Consider the following 27,860-nt stretch of genomic DNA (forward strand, 5'->3'; position numbering starts at 1 on the left):
CAGCCACTCTGCAGGCAAATGGGTAATCCCGCCCTAAACTTCATTGGTTGAGTGTTTTCACTGTTGAAAGAAAAAAAGCCTATAAATAGCTTCCTTACAGGTGTATATTCATAATATGCTGGGATGGGAGTATTTTAACATGAAAAAATTACACACTTCAGCTTTTCTCTGGTTATGGTCTTTCTTTCACTTGCCTGTTACTCACACTCCTCTTCTTTTTTCTTCCTTCCATAGAGATACTGTGATCAATGAGTTGCGTTCTCAGTTGTCTCGTATGCAAGAAGACTGGATTGAGGAGGAGTGCCACCGTGTGGAGGCCCAGCTAGCTTTGAAAGAAGCTCGCAGGGAGATCCAGCAGCTTAAACAGGTTGTCGATGTTGTCCGATCCAGTCTGGGAGACACGGACACAGGGGTGCAAAGGTGCTTCCAAGACATCAACCTCCAGAACCACAAGCTGGAGACTTTATTGCAGAACATGGAGTTGGCTCAAACCGGGGCTGTCAAAGTAGGAGAAGCCACAGGAGGTGGGGAGTTGGTGGGGGCAGGGCTGGAGGTCAGCGAGGGTCTGGTGGAGTCATCCGAAGGCTCCCCAGCTCCCTCACTAACCCGCAGCTCTACCTACACCAAGCTTAGTGACCAGGGTGGTCTGGAATGCGGCGGTAACGAAAACAGTTGTGAAATTCCATGTTTGTCAGGTGAGGGCACGCAAGATAGTGGGGTTGTTTGCTGTGGAGAAAACGGAAGAGGAGCCAGCAAGGCAGACCTACTTCTGGAAGCTGCGTTTCTGTCTCAAGAGACAGCCTTGCTGCTCAATGCGTACTCTCGTTTGCCACACTCCTCCACCTATGAGGGGCTATGCAACAGTGAGCCCAGAGTAGTGCCACTCCGATGTAGCGGGTTCGGGACTGGGGCCAGTGTAAGTCTAAGTAATCCCTGTCTATCGCACCATCACCTATACCTGCACCACCTTAGGGAGCAAGCAATTCAAACCGACTATGATCACACCCCAGCCTCGGCCCCTGCTCATGGACCCAGTACATCCTTTAACTCTGATCTGGACACTATTGCTGAGCGCACCTTCTGCTCTCAGGCCATCAGCCCAACCTCAACCTGGATGTCTGATGAAGGGGATGACCTGGAATCAGTTGCAACCGAATCAGCTGTTACAGCAACAGTTGCCCTCACAGCATCCAGTGTCATGGACTCTGTTTCCACTAAGCCTGCTCGGGTTGATGCAATGGAGTCTTGGGGACCATCCACATCTACTGCAAATGGAACTGCGTCCTTAGCACTGAACACCACCAAGACCTGTGTCATTGAGTCTGCTGGTTCAGAGTCCTCTCCAGTTTTACCAGTTGCCACAACAGCTCTGACCACAGAGACAATTGGATCCCCAGTTATCAACTTTGTTCCACCTCAGCCTTGCAGAGACCCTTTTCCAAGTCCTGGAAATTTTCCCTCCTCAGCACAGTCATCGGTTGGAATTGAAGAAGAGACCCTCCCACAAACAAGTCAGCCACTGTCACTGTCAGAGGCATGGATTGTGGGGGATAATGTTATTAATATAAGTGAAGATGAAGATGATGAAGATGAAGTCGATGAGAGTGCTACGGACAATGAGTCAAAGTCATCTGGCTGCGGTTTACCAGCCAAGAACTACTGGAGCCGCCACTTCTTAGTGGATTTGCTAGCCGTGGTTGTGCCAGTGGTCCCCACAGTTGCGTGGTTGTGTCGGGGCCCACATCGTGACGGTCAACAAATGTACCATATTGGTTCTCTACTGCGGGGTTGCTGCACTGTGGCTCTACATTCGCTACGTCGAGGAGGGGGTCTTAGGCACTACCCCGCTGGAGGAGGGGGTCCGGGGGGAATGAACATATGAGACCAGTTCTTCACCCTTGGGAAGCTTGGAAGCTACTGAAACTATGGTCACATTATCTAATGTGCAATCAGTTGGAGGTTAATAAATTTAAAAGGAATTTATCATTGGAGGGATACAGTGTGAACACAACAATCCATTGCTGTAATAAGTGCTCTAAATCAGAGCTGTAGTCCTCTATACACTTCTCTACACAAGATGAGGAGAATGAGTAGCATACTAAAACTAAAAGTATTGCACTCTTATAGATCAAAAACTTTCCCCTCTTTCCCTCACAAGTGCTGCCCTAAGTAAGAAAGCAAGTTTATGTACTGTATTCTGAATGATGGACTGACACAAAATTACATTGACTCAGCTTTGTTGGTGACACTATACAATCGCCCTTTAATATTATTGTATTACCCTATTTCTGTGTAAAGGGACACAATAAATGATGGGAAGGATATGTCCTTTAGCTTGTCCCTCTCGCTGTCACTGGAGTGGGTGGGTGTACTGTATGTGTGTATGTACAGCCAAAGTACCTTGATTACTAATGGCCATCATTGTTGAAGCTGTTAGTTAGATGTAGTTAGATGTCCCATTACTTAATCCTGTGTGACTGCACTATGTGACACTGGGCAGTTGTCTTTCCCCTTAAAAGTGCTTGAAGTAATTTTTATTAAATGACATGCAGAAAGCATCCTTAATACTTGTCAAATAGCATTAAATATAATTGAAATAGGTGGAATGAAATATCACACCTGTCTCTGTAAAAGCCCTAGACTTGAAAAAGATGTGCACGGGCTGCGATCAGAACATTTGTTTAGCCAAACAGAAGACTTTCTGCCTGTCAGTCATTGTGTATGTTCACAAGGCAGCCCACATAAAATCGTATAAGTGCCGGTGTGGTATCCTGCTCCCATAAAACGCATATAGTCAGATGGCGAATTGCTCTGGGGTTACCCCCCCTTCAACTGCTCTAATACAATGGTCTCCAAGTGTGTCTGTGTGTGTACATGCCTTTGGAGTGCAGAGTTTTGAAAGAGGAGGTGTGGCTAATCAATGGGAATGTCTCAAGAAGTTCCAGAATGGCTAAAACCCCTTACTGCACCTTTAAGGAGACTAATAGCCGAGCTATTTATACAGTATGCTTTGCATATACCACTAGTGTCCTAGATAAACTCTGTCACAAAATGATATGTCCATCTGGAGTCTTTTAGAAAATTATATGTTATTCTTGACTAAAGTCAGTCATTTGGAAGGTTTGATGCTGGTTTGGAAATGCTCTGTACAGCTGGATGATAAATCATTTATTTTAGAAAAGGCTAAATAAATCTTAATAATATTATGAGTGAGACAGATTCAGCATTTAGACAATGATCAGGGTTAAAGGACTTTAATGAGGTCATGACAGCTTTCTCACCAGAAAATAAATACTTAATTTCCCTTGTTAATGTGCTGTAAATATCTGATGTCTGATTTCACTGTGGTTTGTGTTCATGATTTTCCAACCATCTAGAAATACAGTCGTAGTTAAAAAGTTAGGAGAAAAAAGAGGCAAAATGTAAGCATTTATAATCATTTTTATGCTCACAATCAGTTTCTGTCATATAAGGAAAACTTTGAATTTAGCATTTTATCTTAATTTAGCATTAAATAAATGCTGTTTCTGTGCTATGTTTTATATGCTAATTTAGAAATACTGTTAGACAGAATTGCATGAAAACAGGCAATGCAATGCAAAAAAAGTAAATAAGTTGCATGATATACATAATTGATTAGATTCTTTAACCAAATCAATTAAATTAAAATGTAAGTATGCGAAGCAAATGAAGAGTAAAAAATCATGCAACACAAACATTGTAGTACCTTTTGAAAATGCTGTTTCCTGCTTTTTCCAAACATTTAGCCACGACTGTATATTCCCTGATATTTATACATGTTGACCATTTATGCTGACTGACACTTAGCAGTTTGAGTGCACTATAGTTCACTTTATAAGCAATTAATTGAAGTGTACTTGAGCTTGTGTTTCTGTCTATCCAAAGGCCATGCATACATGTGGATTTGTGGTATAGGGTTAGGTTTCACCATTTTGAAAGAATTATCAGCTGGATACATTTTGATTTTTAAATTCTCATTAATATTCATACTGTGTATAAAACTGTGTCAGTGACAGCTGGGTTGACTTACCAGAAAATAGAGCACCAGATAATCAGCCAGATGAACACACATTGTTTTGTGCTGGCATGCACTTCCTGTAGTTATTTGCATTTCACACATTGTCTTATTTTCTGTCCCTCTAAACAATTAAGAACAGCTTCTTTTCTACCTCTCTCTGATACTGTGTGGAGTGTATGTCATCTTTATTTAGTTTTCTCTTGTTCTATTAATTTTCTGCCTTATCTAGAGAATTTGTGTGGTGTCTGCAGGGTGTTCTGGCATCCTTTTTTTTTTTCATTTAACTGCTTGACAATCTTTTTTTGCTAGTGCTTTATGTCAAGATGTCTTTATAGTCTTGTAGTCCCTGCACTTTTCACCTCATTTCAACTAAGCACTTATTAAAGATAACTTTATATTACAGTACAAGATATGAAGGCATACATGTTACTTTTTTTGTTTGATTGTCAAAGCTATAAATTGTTTGGTCTCTTGGTTTATCAGAAGCTATCTTTGAGATTAATTGGTTACAAAGCTGAGCTACTCAGAGAGTAGGACGTTTGCTTCCAATAAAACGTCCATTGTGCATTTGTTCAATGAATTGTGCGTGAATAACATTAGTTATTTGGCCAAATGACAAATTATGTTGTACGTTGTTTTAAAGCTTTGTAAACCTGTTGAAGATACACGTAAGGCCTTGATACTATGTTCTTGAATGTTATGAAGCCATATTATAAGCAGAGTTGTATATGTATGCCCTAAATGCTGGTAAATCGGAGTAATAATATTTCTGTTACATACATTTTATTTAATTTAAACATAATAGTAATTTCATTTATTCATCAGAGAGGAAATCTGTGTGTGTATATTCTCTAAAAGATTTTCAATCAATTTTTTGGGTTTAGGCATTGGCAGTTCCTACATTGATTAATGGTGAACTGGGCTTGGGGCTACCACTAATTTAGAATGTAGTTTTGTGAACACAAAATGTGTCCTAGTTGATGCATCCTCACATAAGTTTACAATGATGGATCTCTTGTAGAATCATTACTCAAATACCACTTGCATACATGTATTAGATACTAGGAATCAAATTACTTTACCAATATATGTAACATCCAAATATGATTTGAATACATCAATACTGTTTATGTTCTGTATATCGTTTAGGTTACAGTCACTTAGTATCCGGTAAATGTTTAGCATCAAAAGCCATAAGCCATCTCATTTGGAATTTCAGAATGAAACACTTTCAGGAATGTATGAAGAAAGCAATTTGAGATTTACTGTAAAAGTGAGTTACAGCAGTAGCTCTGTATCTGTTAAGCAGGATTTTATGATTGTGTGCCTACATCTCACACGGGGTAAATTTGTTATGCCCGTTTGGTTTAATTTTTATTTTCAAAATGTCAATTCTAATAAGGTTTACATTTTTCATCTGCCACTTTTGCTTTCATTGTATAGTCAGTATCAACACCCTAAGTGGAATAAGTTGTGTAAGTGATAAATGTATCAGTTTCTATAAATAATTTCATGTAGAATAATATTTTAAAGATAAAACTAGTGTTCAGACATCACAGCAACAGCTCTTGACCCCTACTGCTCTGTCAAAGGATCAATATTAAACAGCATGTTGAACATTCATTTGTTTTCAGTCTCTATTTCAAGCATATCAACACAAAATATAGTTGCAGTGTTTTAAATACTGTCAGCTGAATTTTAAAAGGGTCATATAATTAGGAATCAAATGAGTAGAAATGAAAGAGGGTGGAAAAATTGTTAAGAAAAACTAAATTACTTTTTGGTGCAAATACAAACAAACTTCCTAACAACACTAACCTACTTGATTTATTAGCAAGTACTGACTTAATATTATTAGTGGACCTCAACAAAAATGGATTTGCCATGACCACATTAAGAAACATTTAAACTGTAAAAAAAAAAAAAAATTCTCTTATGCTTATTTATTTCTGTAATAAATTCAATCTTAAGGTTAAATTCTTATATAAATTTTAGAGATACTAACATTTACAGGATAATGGCATAGAATATTATAAAAGATTAAACACCTAAAAACATGTGCTTAAAATAACAAATGAGTTACATTACAAAAATCTGGCCCAGGATACAATCTGGCAGAGTACAGCTGTCTTGGCATTTAGATGCTTCTATTGAATTTTTGGAAAAATAAAAATAAGGGTGTTTGTGCATAGTTGGAGGATTTCTAAAGTTGGGAGTATTTAGGCTAATGCTTTTTAAAATGGTAGCTTGGTTCTCAAACCCTTGCTCCCCATCCAAAGTAAAACAATTGGATAATAATACTAAATAATGACAATGGATTATTACTATACAACATGTAATATGACAACAATTAAACAATGGCAACAATGACAGAAACAAGAACTAGAAGTTGAACAATAAAATTGAATAAGTGAAATAAAATTGTTTTTACATGTAATAAAAGGAACATGATTGAGGAGGTTTATCCAATAAGTGATAGACAACGCATGTGGTGAAAGGCTCCAATGGGAAGGCTGGAGATTGTAGGCATTGTGGAAAGATGTGCGTGGTCAGTGTCCTGTGTTCACACCTCGGGCACAGAGTGATCCATTGATGATTTCAACAGGCCGCTTGACATCCTGGAATAACACAGGTAATGTGTTCATAAATAAAATAAGAAAAAGAAAATGCCTTAAGACCATTTAGTAAAATGCATCAAATTAGTTGTTAAAAATCATCTTTAAAAAATTGTAAGACATTTTTAAGAAAAAAGTTTATAAGAAAGGTTTCCTATAATCTTCCGCGATTCTAACAATTTTACATATTATCTTTTTGCTTTTTATCTTACAAAAATCACAGTATAAAAAGAAAGCTTGATCTCACTTCCTAATGATGTGCTCATAGATGAACTTGGGCATGATGGTGATGGTCATGGCAGTGGGAGATGTGGTCAGGATGTCCTTAATCTGAGTGTCCTGTAGACCAAAAACAAACAAACATTAAAACTTAGCTGCACTAATCTCAAATCTGTAAACTAATTTGATTATTTTCTGTGGGAGACCATATGCAACCTGGATTGAATACATTTTATGAGTCTGACTCTGAACTAAATACCTTTAAAGTTGGTGTACATTTCTATAGGTGTATCCTGACAGCACTTAAACTCTATTACCTTAAGTCCAATGACATTCTGGCCATTGATCTCACAGATGTAGTGATCAGTGAGCATGCCATTACGGGCAGCAGAACCGTCCTTCACTAGAGACGTAATCCGTCCAGATTTGAAGATAAAGCCCACATGGCCGGAGCTGTCCTTATGCATGGTAATTGTACGCTGGAACGGTCTAGAATGGAGAAAGATACATTTTATATGAAACTTTTTATTAGTGTTGGTCAAACAAAGAAATCTTTCAGGTTAAGACGTAAAGAATTTAAATTGGCACAAGGAACTACTAAAGCAAATAACCACCAGGAGGCAGCAAGATTCGGTCATATTCATAAACAATTCCAAAATTATATTGAGCATGATGCGAGTTGTCAACATTTAGAGTTCAAAAGCATATAGACAATGTCAAAGTTAATGGAATAAACTCTTAATTTTGATCTTTATACATACATTTACATAAATTTAACAGGTAGGTAGAAATGTCTGACCTGTCACGAACGATGAGCTCAATGCGTTGATCACCTGCTGCCTTCAGAGCTTTGTGGGCCTTGTCCGCGTTCCAGCCGGCGCAATTCTGCCCATTGATCTGCAGAACTTGATCTCCAAAACGCAGGCCAGCCAACGCCGCAGGAGAGTTCACCTGCACCAGCTGGACAAACACTCCCTAATCAGAGAGAGGAAAGGAAATTAAAGAAGGATAATTACACCTTTTCACTGTTGCTAATATGATGACAGATTCTTTGTGAATGAGGGTTTGCTGACTTACAAAATATTAACACAAACAACAGAGGACACACAAGTATTTGGACTTAATTCACATTTAAAAATGTCTGAATGTCACTGCATTAAAAACAAAATATCAAACCAAGTGGCATCTGCAAATAAATTATGCTAGAGCTTTTCTCAAATCAAACTTCACTATTCAGAGTTTTCAGTTTTCATGTCCTTTTAACTAGTTATCGACCGATATGGGTTTATCAATTGCCGATGACAATACAAATACCCAGAGAGCAGGATAGCAGTCTTTTTACCAAGTTAGTCCACTCGGCGGCCATACGGCGGCCAAGCAGCATACAAGTGCAGCTCCTATCTACTTGATTGGGGAAAGATCGAAATCTCCATAACGATTGGTCTAAATTATGATCAAAGAAGCTATTTCAAATCAGCAGTAAAATCTGACATCACTGCTATCATAAAGTGTCCTCCTTTACCTCAGATTAAGCATAAAAATAAATAAATAAATACATTTTCCGGCTTGTCTAGCTAATGTGCATGCGCTTTCTGGAGTTGATTGACAGGCGATGTCTATATCTAGGTGATTTGCTCTTTTACCTGAAAGGCAGGTCTTCTTTTTCTACTTCATTTGACTGTTCTAATTTCGCCCATTCATATTAATTGATAAATCTGCTAAATAGTCTCTGAGGATAGCCAGTGGTCGATATAATTGTCAATAAACAGAATTCATTTTAACAGCAGCAAATCATATGTAAATAACATTTCTAAAGGGAAACAAACACTTATTTAATATTTACTAAAATTTGCATTCAATTTACAGGGGAAAAAACTTTGAAAACAGAACGTGTTGACTATCCGTTGAAAAATATATTGGTAGATTTTGGTTCTGACACAAGGGAAAGTAGACACTCTTGTTAATCGACCAAGTGAACACAGCAGTTTGCCCATAATTGCAAAATTGCCAAATAACAGCCAATTATTTGGCCTGGACAATATATCGGCCTATCACTCCTTTTAACCAACCCCTTAAGATCACACAGGTATCCTAACAGAGTAACCACAGGTGTAGCGCCACATTAACTTTGGACACACGCCATTAATTTTTGACAGCCAGAATGTTTTATCCCGTATTTATGTTCAAACATGTTTTAAAATTTTTAACAACTTTGCTTCTATTGTTTTATAATTTTAAACTTAAACGTCTTTGTGAAATGTTGTGCTGGAAAGGTAGCGTACTTGATTATGTTACATAATTCATAATATTCATACTTTTTAAAGTGTGGCTTAAAGGTGCTTTAAGAGATTTTTTCATGGAAAAACATGCAAAAAAAAAATGTCCTACTCACAAGATATTAATTAAATAAGTGTTCTGAGATATCTAACCGGTCTCTGTGACAGCTATAGACAGCAAACAAAAATGTGTCTGCAGACATTGATGTTTTTCTCCTGTCAATAATTTTGCTCATTCTCATTGTGTTGAATTGAAGAGGATCATTGAGGCTATGGTTCATAATGTTTGTCAGTTGAGGACGCTATTGTGCCACTGTTGAATTTGATAGCCACAGGAACAAACAGTGCTGCTTTTTTGCTCTGTGCTCAATATTATCTGTGGAGGGCGGAGTTTTTGGGTGAGGGGGCGTGGCTAATTCAACGGCTCAATTAAGTGAAAGCTAAAATCGCTAACAGCACCTTTTAAGGGTCCAAATTCTTTTTAGAACTCACTACTTCTCAATAATGCTAAAATGTTTAAATGTAAATTCCTGAGTTGAGCAGCTTTACTCACATTATCGATATCTCTGAGACGGAGGCCGACTTTTCCATCCTGGTCTTTGCAGAGGATGACCTCCCGCAGACCCGGACGGATCTCTGCCCTCTTGATGCCCATGTCGGCACCAGTGACGGGCCGCACCATGCTGCCAACACCCATTGGCACTGCCACTTGCTGCAGAGATAGAAAACAATTTTTATTCACTTTCATGGGTGGTTAGAGACACATGCTAGACACATTTAATGATGAAAACAGTTACTTCTCTAAAATAAAAACTGAAGCCCATGCATATGTTCTAATGTTCAGTGCTATGGACAATAGATGTCATGAAACTGAGAACTAAAAAGATATTTTTAACGCTCTGGTGCATGGTGTTCACCATGACTGACAGACCTTAAGGGTTTGATGTAACATCCAATTAAAATACATAATTTTGGGCGGAGAAAAAAGATAGAGAATGTTTACACTCTTGTTTTGAAGTACGAATAACCATAAAAGGAATAGTTCACCAAAAAAATGAAAATTCTCTCATCATTTACTCACTCTCATGCCACCCCAGATGTGTATGACTTTCTTTCTTCTGCTGAAGACAAAGATTTTAAGAAGATCTTTGAAAGCACATAAAGGCAGCATAAAAGTAATCCATACAACTCCAGTGATTAAATCCATGTCTTCAGAAATGATATGATAGGTGTGTGTGAGAAACAGATCTATATTTAAGTCCTTTTTACTATAAATCTCCACTTTCACATACTTCTTGTTTTTTTTGCCAATTTGCAATCTTCATGCAAATAGCCACCTACTGGGAAAGGAGAAGAATGTATAGTACAAAAGGAGTTAAATATTGATCTGTTTCTCACACACACACCTATCATATTGCTCCTGAATATATGGATTTAACCACTGGAGTAATCTGGATTACTTTTATGCTGCCTTTTTGTGCTTTTTTTGGAGTTTCAACATTTTGGTACCAATTCACTTGCATTGTTTGGACCTACAGAGCTGAAATATTCTTCTTAAAATCTTTGTGTTAATAAGTAGTAAGAAAGTCAAACACATCTGGGATGGTATGATGCGAGTAAATGATGCGAGAATATTCCTTTTGGGTGAAATATCCCATAGATACTTTTCCTTTATTAATGTATCAAAAATCATGCATGAGAGGGTTAAGATACTGACACAAAGCAGCCTACATTAACCACACTCCAACACAGGCCTTATGAAGCATGAGTCATTCCTGGGCTCTTGTTCCAAGAAATATTCTGAAGTGCTTTATGGGCTATACGAAGACACCCTGAGGCTAGTTTGAGCTTTTCACAGCAAAAAAAAGAAAATGGAGAAAAAAAAAAAGAGCACTCACTCACTCACACACTCACACACTCACCACACTCGCTCACACACTCACACCTTTTTCAAAGCTTACACAATTACTCTTGGCTGCCACTATATTAAGAGAGAAAATGTTGTATAAGGCAGCAATAACAGGGATGGAAAAAATACTAACTGTAAAGCAAACTAAATAAGGAAAGAGTGCAATCTATGTTAGGGAATATTTAAGACAGAAATATAATTGTTTTCGTATATTAATGTCTATGTCTTTGTAAATGCCAATTCTCAGGAAAGTTGAAAGTTAGATTTATATAGAACTTTTCTGGCACTACACTAAAAACGCTTTACACAGTGAACAGGGGATTCTCCTTAACCACCACCAGTGGGCAGCGTCCACCTGGATGTTGTGACAGCAACTATGGTGCATATACACTCACCTAAAGGATTATTAGGAACACCTGTTCAATTTCTCATTAATACAATTATCTAATCAACCAATCACATGGCAGTTGCTTCAATGCATTTCCTGGTCAAGACAATCTCCTGAACTCCAAACTGAATGTAAGAATGGGAAAGAAAGGTGATTTAAGCAATTTTGAGCGTGGCATGGTTGTTGGTGCCAGACGGGCCAGTCTGAGTATTTCACAATCTGCTCAGTTACTGGGATTTTCACGCACAACCATTTCTAGGATTTACAAACAATGGTGTGAAAAGGGAAAAACATCCAGTATGCGGCAGTCCTGTGGGCTGAAAATGCCTTGTTGATGCTAGAGGTCAGAGGGAATGGGCCGACTGATTCAAGCTGATAGAAGAGCAACTTTGCCTGAAATAACCACTTGTTACAACCGAGGTATGGAGCAAAGCATTTGTGAAGCCACAACACGCACAACCTTGAGGCGGATGGGCTACAACAGCAGAAGACCCCACCGGTACCACTCATCTCCACTACAAATAGGAAAAAGAGGCTACAATTTGCAAGAGCTCACCAAAATTGGACAGTTGAAGACTGGAAAAATGTTGCCTGGTCTGATGAGTCTCGATTTCTGTTGAGACATTCAGATGGTAGAGTCAGAATTTGGCGTAAACAGAATGAGAACATGGATCCATCATGCCTTGTTACCACTGTGCAGGCTGGTGGTGGTGGTGTAATGGTGTGGGGGATGTTTTCTTGGCACACTTTAGGCCCCTTAGTGCCAATTGGGCATCGTTTAAATGCCACGGCCTACCTGAGCATTGTTTCTGACCATGTTCATCCCTGTATGGCCACCATGTACCCATCCTCTGATGGCTACTTCCAGCAGGATAATGCACCATGTCACAAAGCTCAAATCATTTCAAATTGGTTTCTTGAACATGACAATGAGTTCATTGTACTAAAATGGCCCCCACAGTCACCAGATCTCAACCCAATAGAGCATCTTTGGGATGTGGTGGAACGGGAGCTTCGTGCCCTGGATGTGCATCCCACAAATCTTCATCAACTGCAAGATGCTATCCTATCAATATGGGCCAACATTTCTAAAGAATGCTTTCAGCACCTTGTTGAATCAATACCACGTAGAATTAAGGCAGTTCTGAAGGCGAAAGGGGGTCAAACACAGTATTAGTATGTTGTTCCTAATAATCCTTTAGGTGAGTGTAGTGTTGGTGGAGAAGAGAGAGTAGCGATTGAGCCAATTCATGGATGGGGATTATTAGGTGGCCATGATTGATAAGGGCCAATGGGGGAATTTGGCCAGGACATGGATGGGGATTATTAGGTGGCCATGATTGATAAGGGCCAAAGGGGGAATTTGGCCAGAACACTGGGGTTACACCACTACTCTTTTTACGAGAAGTGCCCTGGGATTTTGAATGACCACAGAGAGTTAGAACCTCGATTCAACATCCCATCTGAAGGAGCAGGGAGGAGAAAATTAACTAGACAGACAAACATGCATGTTCAGTTAGAATTATTAGTATGCAAGTGTACTTGTGGTATGTTTATTCCACAGAAAAACACACTTACATTATCAGCCACTGGGACAAGTGCAACATTTCTCTGAACTTCATCACTATTCAGGACAAGGCCCATGTAATCACCCAGCTCCTCAAGATTTGGATAAAGACCTGAGGAGATGGAGAGAGACCATTTCATGTTTTATTTCAGTTTCTGAAAAAAAGAAAAAACAAAAAAGGAACATACACAGATCAGCCACAATATTAAAACCTGCTGCTTAATTTTGTGTAGGTCCCCCTCGTGTCACCAAAACAGCACCAACCCACATCTCTGAATAGCATTCTGAGATACAATTTTTCTCACCATAATTGTACAGAGCAGTTATCTGAATTAATGTAGACTTTGTCAGTTCGAACCATTCTGCACATTCTCTGTTGACCTTTCTCATCAACAAGGCACTTCCATCCACAGAACTGACGCTCACTGGATGTTTTTTGTTTTTGGCACCATTCAGAGTAAATTCTAGACTGTTGTGCATGAAAATCTCAGATCAGCAGTTACAGAAATACTCAAACCAGCCCGTCTGGCACAAACAATAATACATGTTATTATCTAATAAGCCAATCATGTGGCAGCAGTGTAGTGCATAAAATCATGCAGATACGGGTCAGGAGCTTCAGTTAATGTTCACATCAACCATCAGAATTTGGACTGTGGCATGATTGTTGGTGCCAGATGGGCTGGTTTGAGTATTTCTGTAACTGCTGATCTCCTGAGATTTTCACACACAACAGTCTCTAGAGTTTATTCCAAATTGACCCAAAAACAAAAAACATACAGTGAGCGGAAGTTCTGCGGACGGAAATGCCTTGTTGATGAGAGAGGTAGACAGAGAATGGCCAGAATGGTTCGAACTGACAAAGTCTACGGTAACTCACATAACTGCTCTGTACAATTGTGGGGAAAATAACGTAATCTCATAATGCTATTCTGAAATACGTTTTGGCGCTGTTTTGGCGGCAAGAGGGGAGCTAGTTTTAATGTTGTGGCTGATCGTGTAGGTAGTCATGATTAACCGTCAACTCAAAGTTATTAATTTTGAATTATTCTGCTTTATTACTTTGATTTATGACAGCAACAAGAATGAACTTAAAACTAAAAAAGCAGAACATATATATATATTTTTTTAAAATGAACAGGGAAGAACAGGGTTTGCAAGTGTTCTGTCGACACTCAGCCATCATACAGTCACTGGTTTCACATTCAGACCATGAATGTTTCCATCAAGTAATTATTTCCTGGTTGAGTCATGGCTACAATGTTTGCCTGTCTCTTCCTCCTGACTTCTCCAGTGCTCAAATAGGAAAATGTCTGCCTGTGAAACATGTTCCAACACAAACACAGGCTGGACGGCTACACTGGACCTGATGGTAGTGCGAAAACCCCACTTCATAAACATACATAGAAATACAGTGTGGTTCAAAAGTATGAGTCCACATTGAAAATAGGGTATTCAAAATGTGATTTAAATGAAAATAAAGTTTTAATATTTTAAAATGCACAACATGTTAAGACAAACTGAATAAGAAATGTTTCATATTTTGCACAATTTCAAGTTCACTAATCAAATAAGCAAATGTTTGACATTGACCATGTTAACATTTTTGAACAAAATAAATCTGATTTTCTAGCTTCCAATGAAGCACACAAGATGCTCTTTGAAACATTTTAAAATCATGCTGAGAAAAATGAGAAAACGTTTACCAAAGAAAAATGCAATATTTACACAAGTGGACTCCTGAATTCCATTGTATGTTAATCTGTGTAAAAAGAGTGCCTAAATTAGTGTGTATGGGGTAACTTTTTAACAGCCTTCATGTAAACAGGGATAGGCTTATTTGTATTCTGAGTGCATATTCTGAGTGCATAGGAAGGCAGTTACTCTGGGAACTAAGGGTGAGGACTGACTAAAATATTGCACATGAAATATATTATACGTCATAAATATACGATTATACTTTAGAAAAAATCCGCTCACCACGCCAGAGAACTGCAGCTTCAGGGTGAGTTTGTAACATACAAAGGCCAGTGTGTATTTTCTAGCATTAGCTTTCAATACACGAGCAATGATGTCATCTTAAATATGCACAATTACAGTTGGAAAAATGCCAACTTCATTTTCAAACGGTCAAAATATGCGAAATTCACCTTGCTTGCCGGGTGTTAATTTCGGACCCTGTTCTGAATCAACCTAATCAATAAGATGTACTATCCCTAACAGACAGATGAAGAGGAACATGAAGGGAAGAGAGTAAAGGATTGTCCAGGAGTAAATGATAAATGTAAAGGAATGTAAATGTAAAAGCTTGTTGATGGTAGATTTTTAAACAAATCATCACATCGAGTGTTTAGAGTAGGTCAAACGAAGCCTAGGACTCACTTGAGCTTGGCATCCCCTGTGTAGCAGGCTGTGGCTGGTAGACCCCCGGAGTGATGGCTGGAGTACTAGAAGTGGCATTAGCAAACTGGGATTGTGCCTAGAAGAGGAGACAAGATGTGAACTTTGAGTGTCTTTCCAAAATGTCCTATACCATCTGATTGATCATGGAGGACAGCTACTTACCTTAATGGCCTTGTCCACTTTAAGGTCCTCTAGGGATGGGTACAATGACATCCTGGAAAGAACACATTTGACACAACATGAAAATGGATCAAATGTGGCAGTATGCAGCTATTGCTATTGATATACAACTGAATTGAGCAAGAACTAAGGAAATCCAACTTTTGGTGAGTTCCCACATTGCCACATTGCCTTTGTTTGTTTTTCAGCTGACTAACAACCACATGACTCCATCAGGAATCGAAACTTATGTTAATTAAACAAGACAGATGATGGACTTTATTAAAGGGATAGGCCAAACCCATGTGACTTTCTTTCTGGAAATCAAAATGAGATGTTAGAATGAATGATAGCATCAATGACCACTGACTTTCATTTTATGGTAAAAAGATGCAATAAATGTGAATAGTCACCTTTTGTGCTTTGCTGATGGAATAAAGTATTTCAGGTTTGGAATGACATGAAGATGAACCAATGACAGAATTTTCATTTTTGAGTGATCTACCCCTTTAAGAGTACACAGGCCAAGACGACTTCTTTGAACAGAAGTTTCATAAACTGAAACAACACCATAGTGAATTAATTAAGCTGCTCCACTATCAACGACACCTCAATCTGTTCTTTTGAGTGATTCTCAGGAAATCAAAAATGGATGTGTCACAGTCCACTGATTTTGCTCTGTTCTTGTGATTTTTTTCACATTATAAAACGATCCGCCTGCGAGTCCATCTGCGTCACACGATCATCAACACTACACAGTCATTCACGCCGATATCCCACAAAACACATTCTGATAAACCACCACAAATTATAATCTCTCTTCAAGGAATACTCCAGATTCAATACAAGTTTAGCTCAATCGACAGCATTAGTTTTAACAGAAGAATTGTTGTAAAGGGCTTTTAGAAAATAATAAGCTTCACATTTCTGCTTTTAAACCATCCAAATATTGGCCACATTCACTTCAAGGGACATTCAGGTCCCTCACTGTTAGGGCTGGGTATCGGGATACATTTTAGGCACCGACCGAATTGCCTCTAAACAAATGAGTATCAAAAAATGTCTTGTCGTTCTGTACCTAATTTCGATACCTAAGGGGTTCATCTCATCAACGTCAGTGATAAGCAGGTAGTATGCTAGATGTGCCCAAATCTAAAAGTGCTGGTGATCGGCTGTGGTTAGGCATCAAGGAAAAATGCTAGTTTACGCCCAGAGATGCGGCTCACACGTGAGGCTATAGTGTGTATGCGTCCCAACCCCCATAGATGTAAAAGATGTGGAAAAGATCAAAAGTGTTCCTACATTTCACCAGGCTTGATGCCAACAGCGCGCAATGCAATATTTGATAATTGCTGCCAAGACCTGCAGCAGGACAATGTGATTAAGCACTTGACAGTGCACGGAAAAAAATAAAAAGTTGCTCCGTCTTCAACTTCAAGAAGACCGAGCTGGTGCAGTCATCCTCTAAGCGTCCTCCTGCCACAGAGCCTCCTTCAACATGCCCACCACACGAGTCCTCCTCCATAACTACTGATGAATGCAGCGGCACTATGACTGGGACTCCGACAGATAAGGTTACATTTAGCAAACAAACCAACAAACAAAACTGTCTAACTTGTAGTGGTACATGTTTGTGTACTTGTTAAATTAACGTTGCTATGCACAGTGACATAGTACTATGAACTGGGACCTACATAACGTTAAATATTGTTTGGATGTATGGCTATAGATAGATAGCTAAATCGATACTAAAAATGCTTTAAGGTTGACAGTAACTGATCAAGTTTAACTCCCATTAAAATAGTTATCTTGTTAAACAGTGCTTATACTTAGGGTTGGCTGAATTAACAGTTCAGCTTTCTTGGGGTTTTTTCCTCTTCACATTAATGTTATAGCCTCTGCCCCTGCCCTGCCGACCCTGGCATGAGGAGACCAGAAGACTCAGGAGATGAGTCTGAGTCTGTAAAAAAAGTCGTTTAGGAATTAAGATAACGGTATCGATATCGACAAATTTTTAACGATACCCAGCCCTACTCACTGTAACCTCGATTTTTTTTAAGAAATGGAGGGATGAGTCTAAATAAATAGTTTAATAAATTTGTGTTAATCAACATTATGTCACAAAGGCGGTTGACTGAGCTTAAAGGTGCACTCAGTAATTTTTTCACCCATTAAAAATGTTTTACTCTTAAAGAAATTAATTGTAATTTTTTTAAACATGTATAAATCATGACCACTCACATGAGATGAGGACTCTAGTCATACCGGTAACCTTATAAAAGCGGTTTTAATCTACGTGGGGGAGGGGCGCCCTCATGGGGGCTGCCATATTAGCTTCACATGACCAGCTTGAATACTACTCACTTAATCTCAGTAACTGCTCTGTTATTGGACACCTTCACTCTGATTAAATTAATTATGGCTGATTGTGAATTAATTAATTTCTACAATGGCATCTCTAACTGAAAACTATTGATTTTGAATGATGCTGCGTTCACACCACTAAGTGTCACTGTATGTCCAAGATGACACAAACAAAAAGTTACTGAGTGAACCTTTAACTTGTAGCCCACATACACATTACAGCTAAATTCCGTTGTCAGTTCACCTTTTAATGTTTAATCCTGTTCTGTACAAACACAGTTCGATAAAATACGGGAGTGACAACTGCATTCTACACAAGAATAAAAAAATTGACGTAGTGACAAACATATTTTCATAAATTCCACGCAGTGTGTACAGAACCAAACACCTAGTTGTTAATGGCGTGATCAATAGCGTTTGTACGATGTGTCTGACTTCTGCCGTAAATCACACAAACAGAGGTATGTGTCTTCTAATTATTAGACACAGAATCTAAAAAACTGCGCTAATGATTGAGATGCAGAATAGACAAAAACAAAGCAAAACAAAGAAGTTTGTCTAGCGTGCGTTTACATAGAAAAGCAAATGGATGGTTGTAACAGGTGGTGAACAGCCCCTTGCAGTTGGTGGAAGTACTTGGAAATGTGTGTCTTGAGATCCTCACATTTAGTTCCATTCTTTTGTGTTCCATCGGTTTGAACAGCCCCTGGCCTGTGCTCATAGTCTGAGCTGCTTCACTACCAAGTTCAGCCGAATACAATTGCAGTATGGGAATATTACTATCCTACATACAACTGTAATGAATAAAAAAAAACAATGTTGCACTTTGTTATTATGAAGCTTGAGTCTGGGGTAATACACTGTGGATTCAGTGCAAGAGCAACACCATGTGAATTTACATGAGAAATGAAAACAGCTCTACCAGAATCAGTCAATGCAGCTCAATGTACTGATCAGTGCAGAGATGTGCATTTACACATGGAACGGTCTCAAGTGCTCAGCAGCGCAGATCATCATAAACAGCGCTTTAAACCAGTTTAAAATCATATTAAATGGCCCCAACATTCTAAACAGCATTGAAAAGGAATAAATGAGAAATGTGTACCATGAACAGACAGACACTGTAAAGCTTTCAATCCATACATCACAGACATAAAATAAATATTTACCATGAACTTATATAAATATATCAGGGTAGTGAGGGAAAACAATTAAATTCTGCATGTGTTTTTCTTATAAAAAAATGGCATCATTTGTTTTATGGTTACCGTCCATGTAATCATGGTTTTACCTTTGGTCACTTGTAGGAGTAGTCTGCAATTGCTAACAAGTCCTTGAATAACGTATAACATGCGAGTAAGGGCAGTTGGTAGAGTTTCTGGTGCCCCCCTAGGGAGTAGGTGCCTTACGCAGACTGTGTAATATACGTATAGGGAGCGGCAGTACTGGTTGTATCTAGGGATGTGCACGAGTAGTCGAATATTCGAATATTCGTTCTGCAATAATTATTCGAATTTTGCAATGTTTTGATTTGCTGGCCATATATACAGTGAGATACATGTTAAATCCTGAACACACAAACTAAAACTGGCAGTTATAACAGAATGCACTTGGTGGCGCTGTCAAGTCAAGTCAAGTCAAGTGGTTTTTATTGTCGTTTCAACCATATACAGTTAGTACAGTACACAGCAAAACGAGACAACGTTCCTCCAGGACCATGGTGCTACATAAAAACAACAAAGGACCAACATAGGACCACATGAGACTACACAACGAAATAAAATACCTATATAAACTACCTATATATACCTATATAAAGTGCACGTGCAAACGTGCAAAAAGTACAGGACAGTACAACAAATTACTGACAATGAACAGGACAATAGACAGTGCAGCGCCGACCAGTACTCAGTAGTGCAAAAAGATGACAGTTTCTAAAAATGTAAACATAACATACTATGAGATAATGTTCTATGCACATAGCAGTTATTGAGGTAGCAGACAGTTATAAAGTGACAGTTATTAAAGTGCAACTCAGGACACGTGTGTGTGTCAAACCAGTCTCTGGGTATTGAGAAGTCTGATGGCTTGGGGGAAGAAGCTGTTACACAGTCTGGCCGTGAGGGCCCGAATGCTTCGGTACCTCTTGCCAGACGGGAGGAGGGTAAAGAGTTTGTGTGAGGGGTGTGTGGGGTCGTCCACAATGCTGGTTGCTTTGCGGATACAGTGTTTTTTGAAAATGTCTTTGATGGAGGGAAGAGAGACCCCAATGATCTTCTCAGCTGTCCTCACTATCCTCTGCAGGGCTTTGCGGTCCGAAACGGTGCAAGTCCCAAACCAGGCAGTGATGCAGCTGCTCAGAATGCTCTCAATAGTCCCTCTATAGAATGTAGTGAGGATAGGGGTTGGGAGATGTGCTTTTCTCAGCCTTCGAAGAAAGTAGAGACGCTGCTGGGCTTTCTTGGTGATAGAGCTGGTGTTGAGGGACCAGGTGAGGTTCTCCGCCAGGTGAACACCAAGAAATTTGGTGCTCTTGACGATCTCCACAGAGGAGCCGTCGATGTTCAGCGGAGTGTGTTCACCTTGTGCTCTCCTAAAGTCAACAACCATCTCTTTTGTTTTGTCGACATTCAGGGACAGGTTGTTGGCTCTACACCAGTTCGTCAGCCGCTGCACCTCCTCTCTGTATGCTGACTCGTTGTTCTTGCTGATGAGACCCACCACGGTCGTGTCATCGGCGAACTTGATGATGTGATTCGAGCTGTGCATTGCTGCACAGTCGTGAGTCAGCAGAGTGAACAGCAGTGGACTGAGCACACAGCCCTGGGGGCCCCAGTGCTCAGTGTGGTGGTGGTGGAGATGCTGTTCCCGATCCGGACTGACTGAGGTCTCCCAGTCAGGAAGTCCAGGATCCAGTTGCAGAGGGAGGTGTCCAGGCCCAGCAGGTTCAGCTTTCCAATCAGGTGCTGGGGAATGATTGTGTTGAATGCTGAGCTGAAATCTATGAACAGCACTTCGAACGTATGAGTCCTTATTGTCTAGGTGGGTGAGGGCCAGATGGAGGGTTGTGGTGATGGCATCGTCCGTTGAACGGTTTGAACGATATGCAAACTGCAGTGGGTCTAGTGAGGGGGGCAGCTGGGTCTTAATCTGCCTCATGACGAGCCTCTCGAAGCACTTCATGATGATGGGTGTAAGTGCGACGGGACGGTAGTCGTTGAGGCAGGACACTGAAGACTTCTTTGGCATGGGGATGATGGTGGTGGCCTTGAAGCACGTTGGAACAACGGCGCTGCTCAGAGAGATGTTGAAGATGTCGGTAAGAACATCTGCTAGCTGGTCTGCACATCCTCTGAGCACTCTGCCAGGAATGTTGTCTGGTCCAGCAGCCTTCCGTGGGTTGACTCTACGTAGAGTTTTCCTCACATCTGCCGTGGTAAGACAGAGCACCTGGTCGTTGGGAGGAGGGGTGGACTTCCTCGCCATCACGTCGTTCTGCACTTCAAACCGAGCGTAGAAGTCGTTCAGCGCATCTGGAAGGGAGGCATCTTTGTCACAGGCAACTGATGTTGTCCTGTAGTTGGTGATGGCCTGGATGCCCTGCCACATGCGCCGCGTGTCACCGCTGTCCTGGAAGTGACTGTGGATTCTCTGGGCGTGTGCGCGCTTTGCCTCTCTGATTGCCCGTGACAGTTTGGCCCTAGCTGTTCTTAGGGCTGCCTTATCGCCTGCTCTGAAGGCGGAGTCTCGGGACCTCAGCAGCGTGCGCACCTCCGCAGTCATCCACGGCTTCTGGTTGGAGCGTGTGGTGATGGTCTTGGAGAAAGTGACATCATCAATGCACTTGCTGATGTAGCTGGTCACTGATGCTGTGTATTCCTCCAAGTTGGTAGAATCGCCATATGTTGCAGCCTCCCTGAACATGTGCCAGTCAGTACACTCAAAACAGTGAGTGTAGACACAAGTTGATCACATTTGTTGAGCAAACGGTTCAGATACGTCAGTACGTTCAGATGGACACCAGAAAAGCGGGTTCTTGCGAATATGTGGCTTACTGTGAGAAAGCTAGGTTCCTGTTTAAATGTACTGGAAAAGCGGTGTACACTTTACTCTCATATGTGCAGCTCTTCAAAAAGCAGTGTCCCCATAGCAAAGTAATTTCAGCAACGCTACTGTAAACACCAATATGGCATCAGAGAAAGACTATGCTAGCTGAGGTAAGGGACAGTCCATCATTTAAACTGGTGTGTATAAATGACAATAGTTTACTGAGCATGTGGATATGCTTGTTTTTCTCAACAAAAACATGACATGAGATACAATATAAACATGATAACTATTATATGCCAAGTGTTTATACTTATATCGACATGATTGTTTTGATTATAATTAGTAGCTTGTTTTTTTTACATTTATGACAAAAACATTTTTACAACGTCTCTCATTAATTACCTTAATTTAAATAATAGAATATTCAAATATAATTTTTTATGAGCTTAAATATTCAAATACCAAATTATTGATTTTTATTATTATCCCTAGTTGTAACATCTGCTCTTATTGTTATTTAAAATAATTTGTGTATGAATATCGTGGTATCGCGTCTCGATAGGAACCCCTCCATCCTTTGCGACCAAGAACTTGGTGGCACCGGTACTACCGCTCTCAAATGTTAGACTGGAGCCCTGCTTTAAGGCAAAGCAGTAACTATAACCTAGCAACAGAAGGGGCTCTTGCAAAACCCCTATGAAAAGCACTCAATAAGGCGAAAAATCAACACACAAACCCATCAGAGTTATGTTGGGGTACAAAACAATAGCAGCATCAAATGTACACAGCATGAAGAGACAATTACACTCAAGAGCTTTGAGTGCAAGAAAAGCGCATTATAAATAAAAGGTATTATTATTATTATTATTAAGCATGGTCCGGCTTCTAAATTTCCTACATTTCTCATCTGAACTGTGAATTCAACAACAAACATCCAGTGAAACAAATACATTTCAGAGTGATGTATCACAATTTGGATATTTATGTGATCTTATGTCCAGCGTTTGCTCTATCAACTCATTTGTAATAACACAATAATAAAAGCAGGCCATCAGGAATAGAGTTTATAATTAACAGAGAGCACAAGGGCTCTGAATGCAAGTTCCTAAAATAAAAGACAAAGGAGGACAATGAATGGAAAATGGGCTAAGACTTGGGCTATAAAAGGTACTAGAGGAAAGGCCAAAAAGAGCAATAATACAGGCATATGAGTTATGATTAGTCACAATCACATGACAGTGATAACATGACGTACTAAATGTTTCAGCCAACAATACCACGCCTGTTGAGCCGGCTGAGGTAGAACTAGAAAACATCATCAGTTTACTGTAAACGTCACAACACGAGAAACCAACATCAGATTCAGTAAAAGACAGAAACCCTGCTCAACAGGACGAGCATTAAGTATATAGTGACACCTCAAATGTCAATGTCTCGACTACAGCATAGACTGACCTACAGGGTAATCGACCAATACAACAGTTTGCTTCTTGCTTTTTGGAAGTATCGGTTACTGGCAAAACTGAACGAAGATGTTTTTTTTTTATTATTATTCCTTTGTTTCCAGTGCTGGAGTGATTCAACGAGTTACGGACTCATTGGTTCTACCATTTAACAGCATTCTCTAGAGGTGAACAGCAGTTCACTAGTTGGACATGATTCATTTAATCCATGAGTGAAAGTGTCCAATAACAGGGCAGATACTGAGATTTAGGGTGTGTTCACACTTGGCAGGTTTGTTTAGATTAAAACGAACTCTGGTGTGATTGCTCTGTTAGTGTGGTTCATTTGAACAAGTGTGAATGCTGCCATCCTAACCTTGGTGCGCACCAAACAAGCGGACCGAGACTCCCTGTATAGTGGGGTCTCGGTCCGCTTCCAAATTAACTCTGGTGCCATTCGACCGATAAATGTATGCAGCATGGACCAAAGACATCTAAACAGACCAATAACAAGATGTGATGTCACAAGATGCGACCCTAAAAATCATGTGATTTGATAACTTAAAGCATATCTTCGTTTGTGTGTGCAACAGAGGAATTCCTGGTGGTCCATTACACATTTTATTAGCTCTTTGTTTGTTCTCAGATGGTAAAAATACCAATGAGCGCATTTTGCCTAGCTGCCAGCATTGTTTTGGATGTTCAACAAATTCCGTCGCAAAATATACGTCATAAAAGCTGTCCAATCAGGTTGTGACCTTATACTTTGTTCAGTGTTAGAAATGCCAGGACTAAATTAATAATTTTATTTTTTGGTCCAGACCAAGAGAACCAAACTACAAGTGTGAACATACCCTAAGAGAGTAATATTCGGTAGTCATGTGATCCTAACATGGCTGCCCATGAGGGAACCCTCTCCATGTAGAATAGAACAGCTTTTATAAGGTAACTGATCCGACTAGAGTCCTCGTCTTATGTGAATGATCATGATTTTAAACATATATTTCAAAATTACTATTCATTTCTTTAGAATATAATCTTTTTAAATTAGGAAAAAATACTGAGTGCACCTTTAAATAGATATGCAGTATTTTAATCATAAAGTTCACGTTAATGGTCGTGTTAATTTTTGACAACTGGTGTCGCTAGAGAAAATTTAATGTAGTTTTTAATAATTCTGGAATATCTGACATTTAAAACAAGCAAAAACTGATGGTTTACTATTGATTATTGATAATCTACTGTTAATGAATTTCTGCTCTTTTAGTTTATTGTGTTTATATTTGTAATACATTGTAGGTGATTGTAAGAGTGCATATTTCGTTTCCCTCATCTATCTGTGTAAGCTAGGAGCACAGACATTGCAAAATAAAAGAGTCCCCATTGTATTGCAGGCTTTCTTCATAGTTAAAAGTCCTGCATTATGCACCAGATATTTTTTTCCTGTTATTATTGGGATTTTGGTTGCACAAACTGCATCTGGAACTGTATTCATTTTGAACTTATGTGCCCATCATAGTAAAGAAAGATATGTATTTTTTTACATTAAATAAATAAATTAGCTATAAAATCCGGTTATAGGCCTTATTCACCTATCATATCGGCAAAATCCACTATCGGTCAACCTCTACTACAGGGGATCATATCATCAGCCCTTAAAAGCTGACGTATTAATGCTTCTAATAAGAAACGGAAGTGTAAATGTTGGCTACATTAAAAATTTTGGAATATATGCTTCGGCCAAATTGTTGGGAAATATTGGGTCATCACAGTCAGGACTGTGGCAGACTGCTTTACTTCCCTAAAGAGACCTTCTATGTACCAACCAGATCAGCTCTAACAAATACAAAGATTAAACAGGAAGTGAATAATTTAGTGAAGATTAGCTATTGAATAAAACAAACAGCCTTGGTAGTTCGTCAAGTCTTTATAATACACAACATACGTGAGCATACAGGTTTACAACCAGATTAAAGAGTGGCATAAGCTATCTGATATGATAAGGCAGAGAGAAAATGGATGAAAACAGGAGCTAGTTTTTTCATAAAGTCAGATGAGAGGAAAAACAAAACAGATTTACAACAGTTAAAGCATTCATGCTCCCACACATCTCATATCGTACAAATATGCGAAACACTCTCAGACAGATATGAGCACAAAATCGTATTAATCCTTAAACTCCCACACTGGTGTACACAGAAAAGCTCAAGCAGACAACACATATTTTTGCACCACACATAGACCCTAATATGAGAGAGCAAACACATGCACTGAAATATGTCGTTCTCTGAGTATTCAACCATAAGCAACATGATGTCAGAAAGAGGCACTAAAAATACTATTTGACAGGCTACTTCCAGACAAACACTGTTTACATCCCATAAAAATGTCTGTATCATACTGAAGCCCCATTATATCCTGTCAAGAGCACTTCAATAAAGCAGAGATGTCTCCAAATGACGGAAACAGACAGTAAGCAATCTTCTCACACGTGTGCCTACATTATTTTGAAGTTCAGCTCTATATGGAACCACACAATTGACAGCACAGAGTGTGTCCATAAATCAAACTAGGAAACAGGACAACTGGGAATCTCATTATTGAAGAATGTCATCTGACATGAAATAAGATTTGTAGGAGCAACAGAATGATTTTACATTGTTTTAAATCTGGTTAAGACAACAACGATTCTTTAAAGTGGATTCTATTCAAACTTTAGAACATTTCAAATGCACAGAGACAGTGAATAACTGTCTGGTTAAGAGGGTGAGGGGCCTTTGGTATGGGGGAGAAATGGGCAAAGCTAATTTTCAGGCAGGCTGAATGAGCGCTGAGCATAATAAACGACTCTCCCATGACAACAGTCTGTAACTATAGACTGAGTCCAGCAAGAATCCAGCAAAGGATCCATGTGGCAATATCCACCCTGCAGATTTTGAGAGCATTCAAAGGCATTGAAAGTGATAATCTAAATACATTGAAGTAATTTTCTCCTTGTGACATAATTGATAGTATTGTAAAGATATCAATAACCCCCAGAAAACAAAATAGGCTATAGGATCTTAAATGTTCTGATACTTTGCATTCATTAAGTTTTTGATTTTAGTTTGTTATTAGTTGATATCTGTTTTTCTGTAATCAATAATTAAGTCATGCAATCTATTATGAATTTGTTGTTAGAACAGCCCATGGCATAGATATACAGCCCAGTTAAAACAGAAGGTAAAGCCCTTGTTTCTCAGGAAAACAAAACAGTTGTTTGATTTTTCTTTTTTGTGATTACTGATGTTATTATACCATATGAGGAAAAAACATATTTAGCATATATTTTGTGTATATATATATATATATATATATATATATATACATACATACAGTGATGTGCAATCGTTTTAGGCACTTTCAAAGTGAGGATTTCTTTAAAAAAAAAAATATGGTTCTCATTAATCAATTAACATCATACAAATCCATTAAACATAAAAAAATAAATAACTCAATAGCACCAATTCTCCCATGTCACCCGGACACAGTTTTTCTTGGTTGGCGAATTTGCCACAGTTCTTCTTCTATCTATTTCGGCTGTCTAAATTACTTCTATCTCTGTAATCTCAAACTGACACAATGTTCAGTGGGGGGGCTTTGTGTGGGCCATGACATCTGTTGCAAGGCTCCCTGTTCTTCTATTCTAATATTTTCTATTTGCAAAAGTAATGTTTTGGAAGTCTATCATTTACACATCTATTGACATACTAAAGCTGAAGACATAAATAACCATCTTAAGACAAATGCTTTTGTGAAACATTTTATGTGCCTAAAACGTTTGCACAGTACTGTATATCTCGAGGTTTTATCCAAAATGTATCTAAATTAATGCACTATAAAATCAGATTTACTAAAACAGTCTGTATTAGTTTTGCTTAGCTCTCGAGCTACTAACGTTAACTCCGTTAGCAACCGCACAATCGTGCTAATTATACACATCAAGTTATACTCCTGTCTCTTTTACATACTAACCGGGTGATACAGCTCAAAGTATTCCTAAAACATAAATATGAATTAGATATAACTAAAACACAAGCTCAGAGAAGTAAACGCTATCAGGTCTTTGTTCTTCGTGCGTGTTAGCAACAGCCTGGTTAAGTTTAGCTTCGGTTAGCGAGTCCCGTCAGGTCTCATTCACCTGACTGACTAAATAATAAAATCACCCAGACGATACTCAAGACAACAATACTCCGCTTTGAGAGAGTCACAGCTTACCTTTCTGCTTTCAAAGGTGCGACTTCTGAAGAAATTAGCTAAATGTAATGCGAATGAACGTAAACAAGCCCAGCACAGTGTACAGGTCCCTTTTACTTTTGCGCTGGAACTGAAGTGATTACGGCGCAAGAGGAGGGGAGATGTGTGTGCGCAGCTCAATTCACTTCCTACT

At 39.1% G+C, this 27,860-nt stretch overlaps 2 protein-coding genes across 3 annotated transcripts in view; one reads left to right on the forward strand and one right to left on the reverse strand.

Moving 5' to 3' along the window:
• Positions 1–3,868, forward strand: part of LOC127628610 (syntaphilin-like) — a 28,168-nt gene extending 24,300 nt beyond the window's left edge. For both annotated transcript variants that reach the window (XM_052105386.1, XM_052105385.1), the window contains one exon: positions 235–3,868. In XM_052105386.1, the coding sequence (XP_051961346.1) occupies positions 235–1,882 (1,648 nt within the window). In that variant the 3' untranslated portion in view covers positions 1,883–3,868. The remainder of the gene's footprint in view (positions 1–234) is intronic.
• A 1,885-nt stretch (positions 3,869–5,753) lies between these two features.
• Positions 5,754–27,854, reverse strand: LOC127628612 (syntenin-1-like). Its single transcript, XM_052105387.1, has 9 exons — positions 27,689–27,854; positions 15,579–15,630; positions 15,396–15,492; positions 13,025–13,125; positions 9,703–9,861; positions 7,673–7,848; positions 7,191–7,362; positions 6,902–6,993; positions 5,754–6,657 (listed from the first exon to the last, which is right to left on the reverse strand). The coding sequence occupies exons 2-9, from the start codon at positions 15,627–15,629 to the stop codon at positions 6,603–6,605; spliced, it is 903 nt and encodes a 300-aa protein (XP_051961347.1). The 5' UTR covers position 15,630; positions 27,689–27,854; the 3' UTR covers positions 5,754–6,602.
• Positions 27,855–27,860: the final 6 nt, after the last annotated feature.

This window comes from Xyrauchen texanus, chromosome 35, assembly GCF_025860055.1.
Source record: "Xyrauchen texanus isolate HMW12.3.18 chromosome 35, RBS_HiC_50CHRs, whole genome shotgun sequence".
NCBI classification, from domain to species: Eukaryota; Metazoa; Chordata; class Actinopteri; order Cypriniformes; family Catostomidae; genus Xyrauchen; species Xyrauchen texanus.

Coding starts and splice junctions, on each gene's coding strand:
- LOC127628612 (XM_052105387.1), bottom strand. CDS start 15,629: ATGTCATTGTACCCATCCCTAGAGGACCTTAAAGTGGACAAGGCCATT. Junction 9,862..13,024: donor TTGTCCCAGTGGCTGATAAT/GTAAGTGTGTTT, acceptor CTATCTCTGCAG/CAAGTGGCAGTGCCAATGGG. Junction 6,658..6,901: donor TATGAGCACATCATTAGGAA/GTGAGATCAAGC, acceptor GTGTTATTCCAG/GATGTCAAGCGGCCTGTTGA.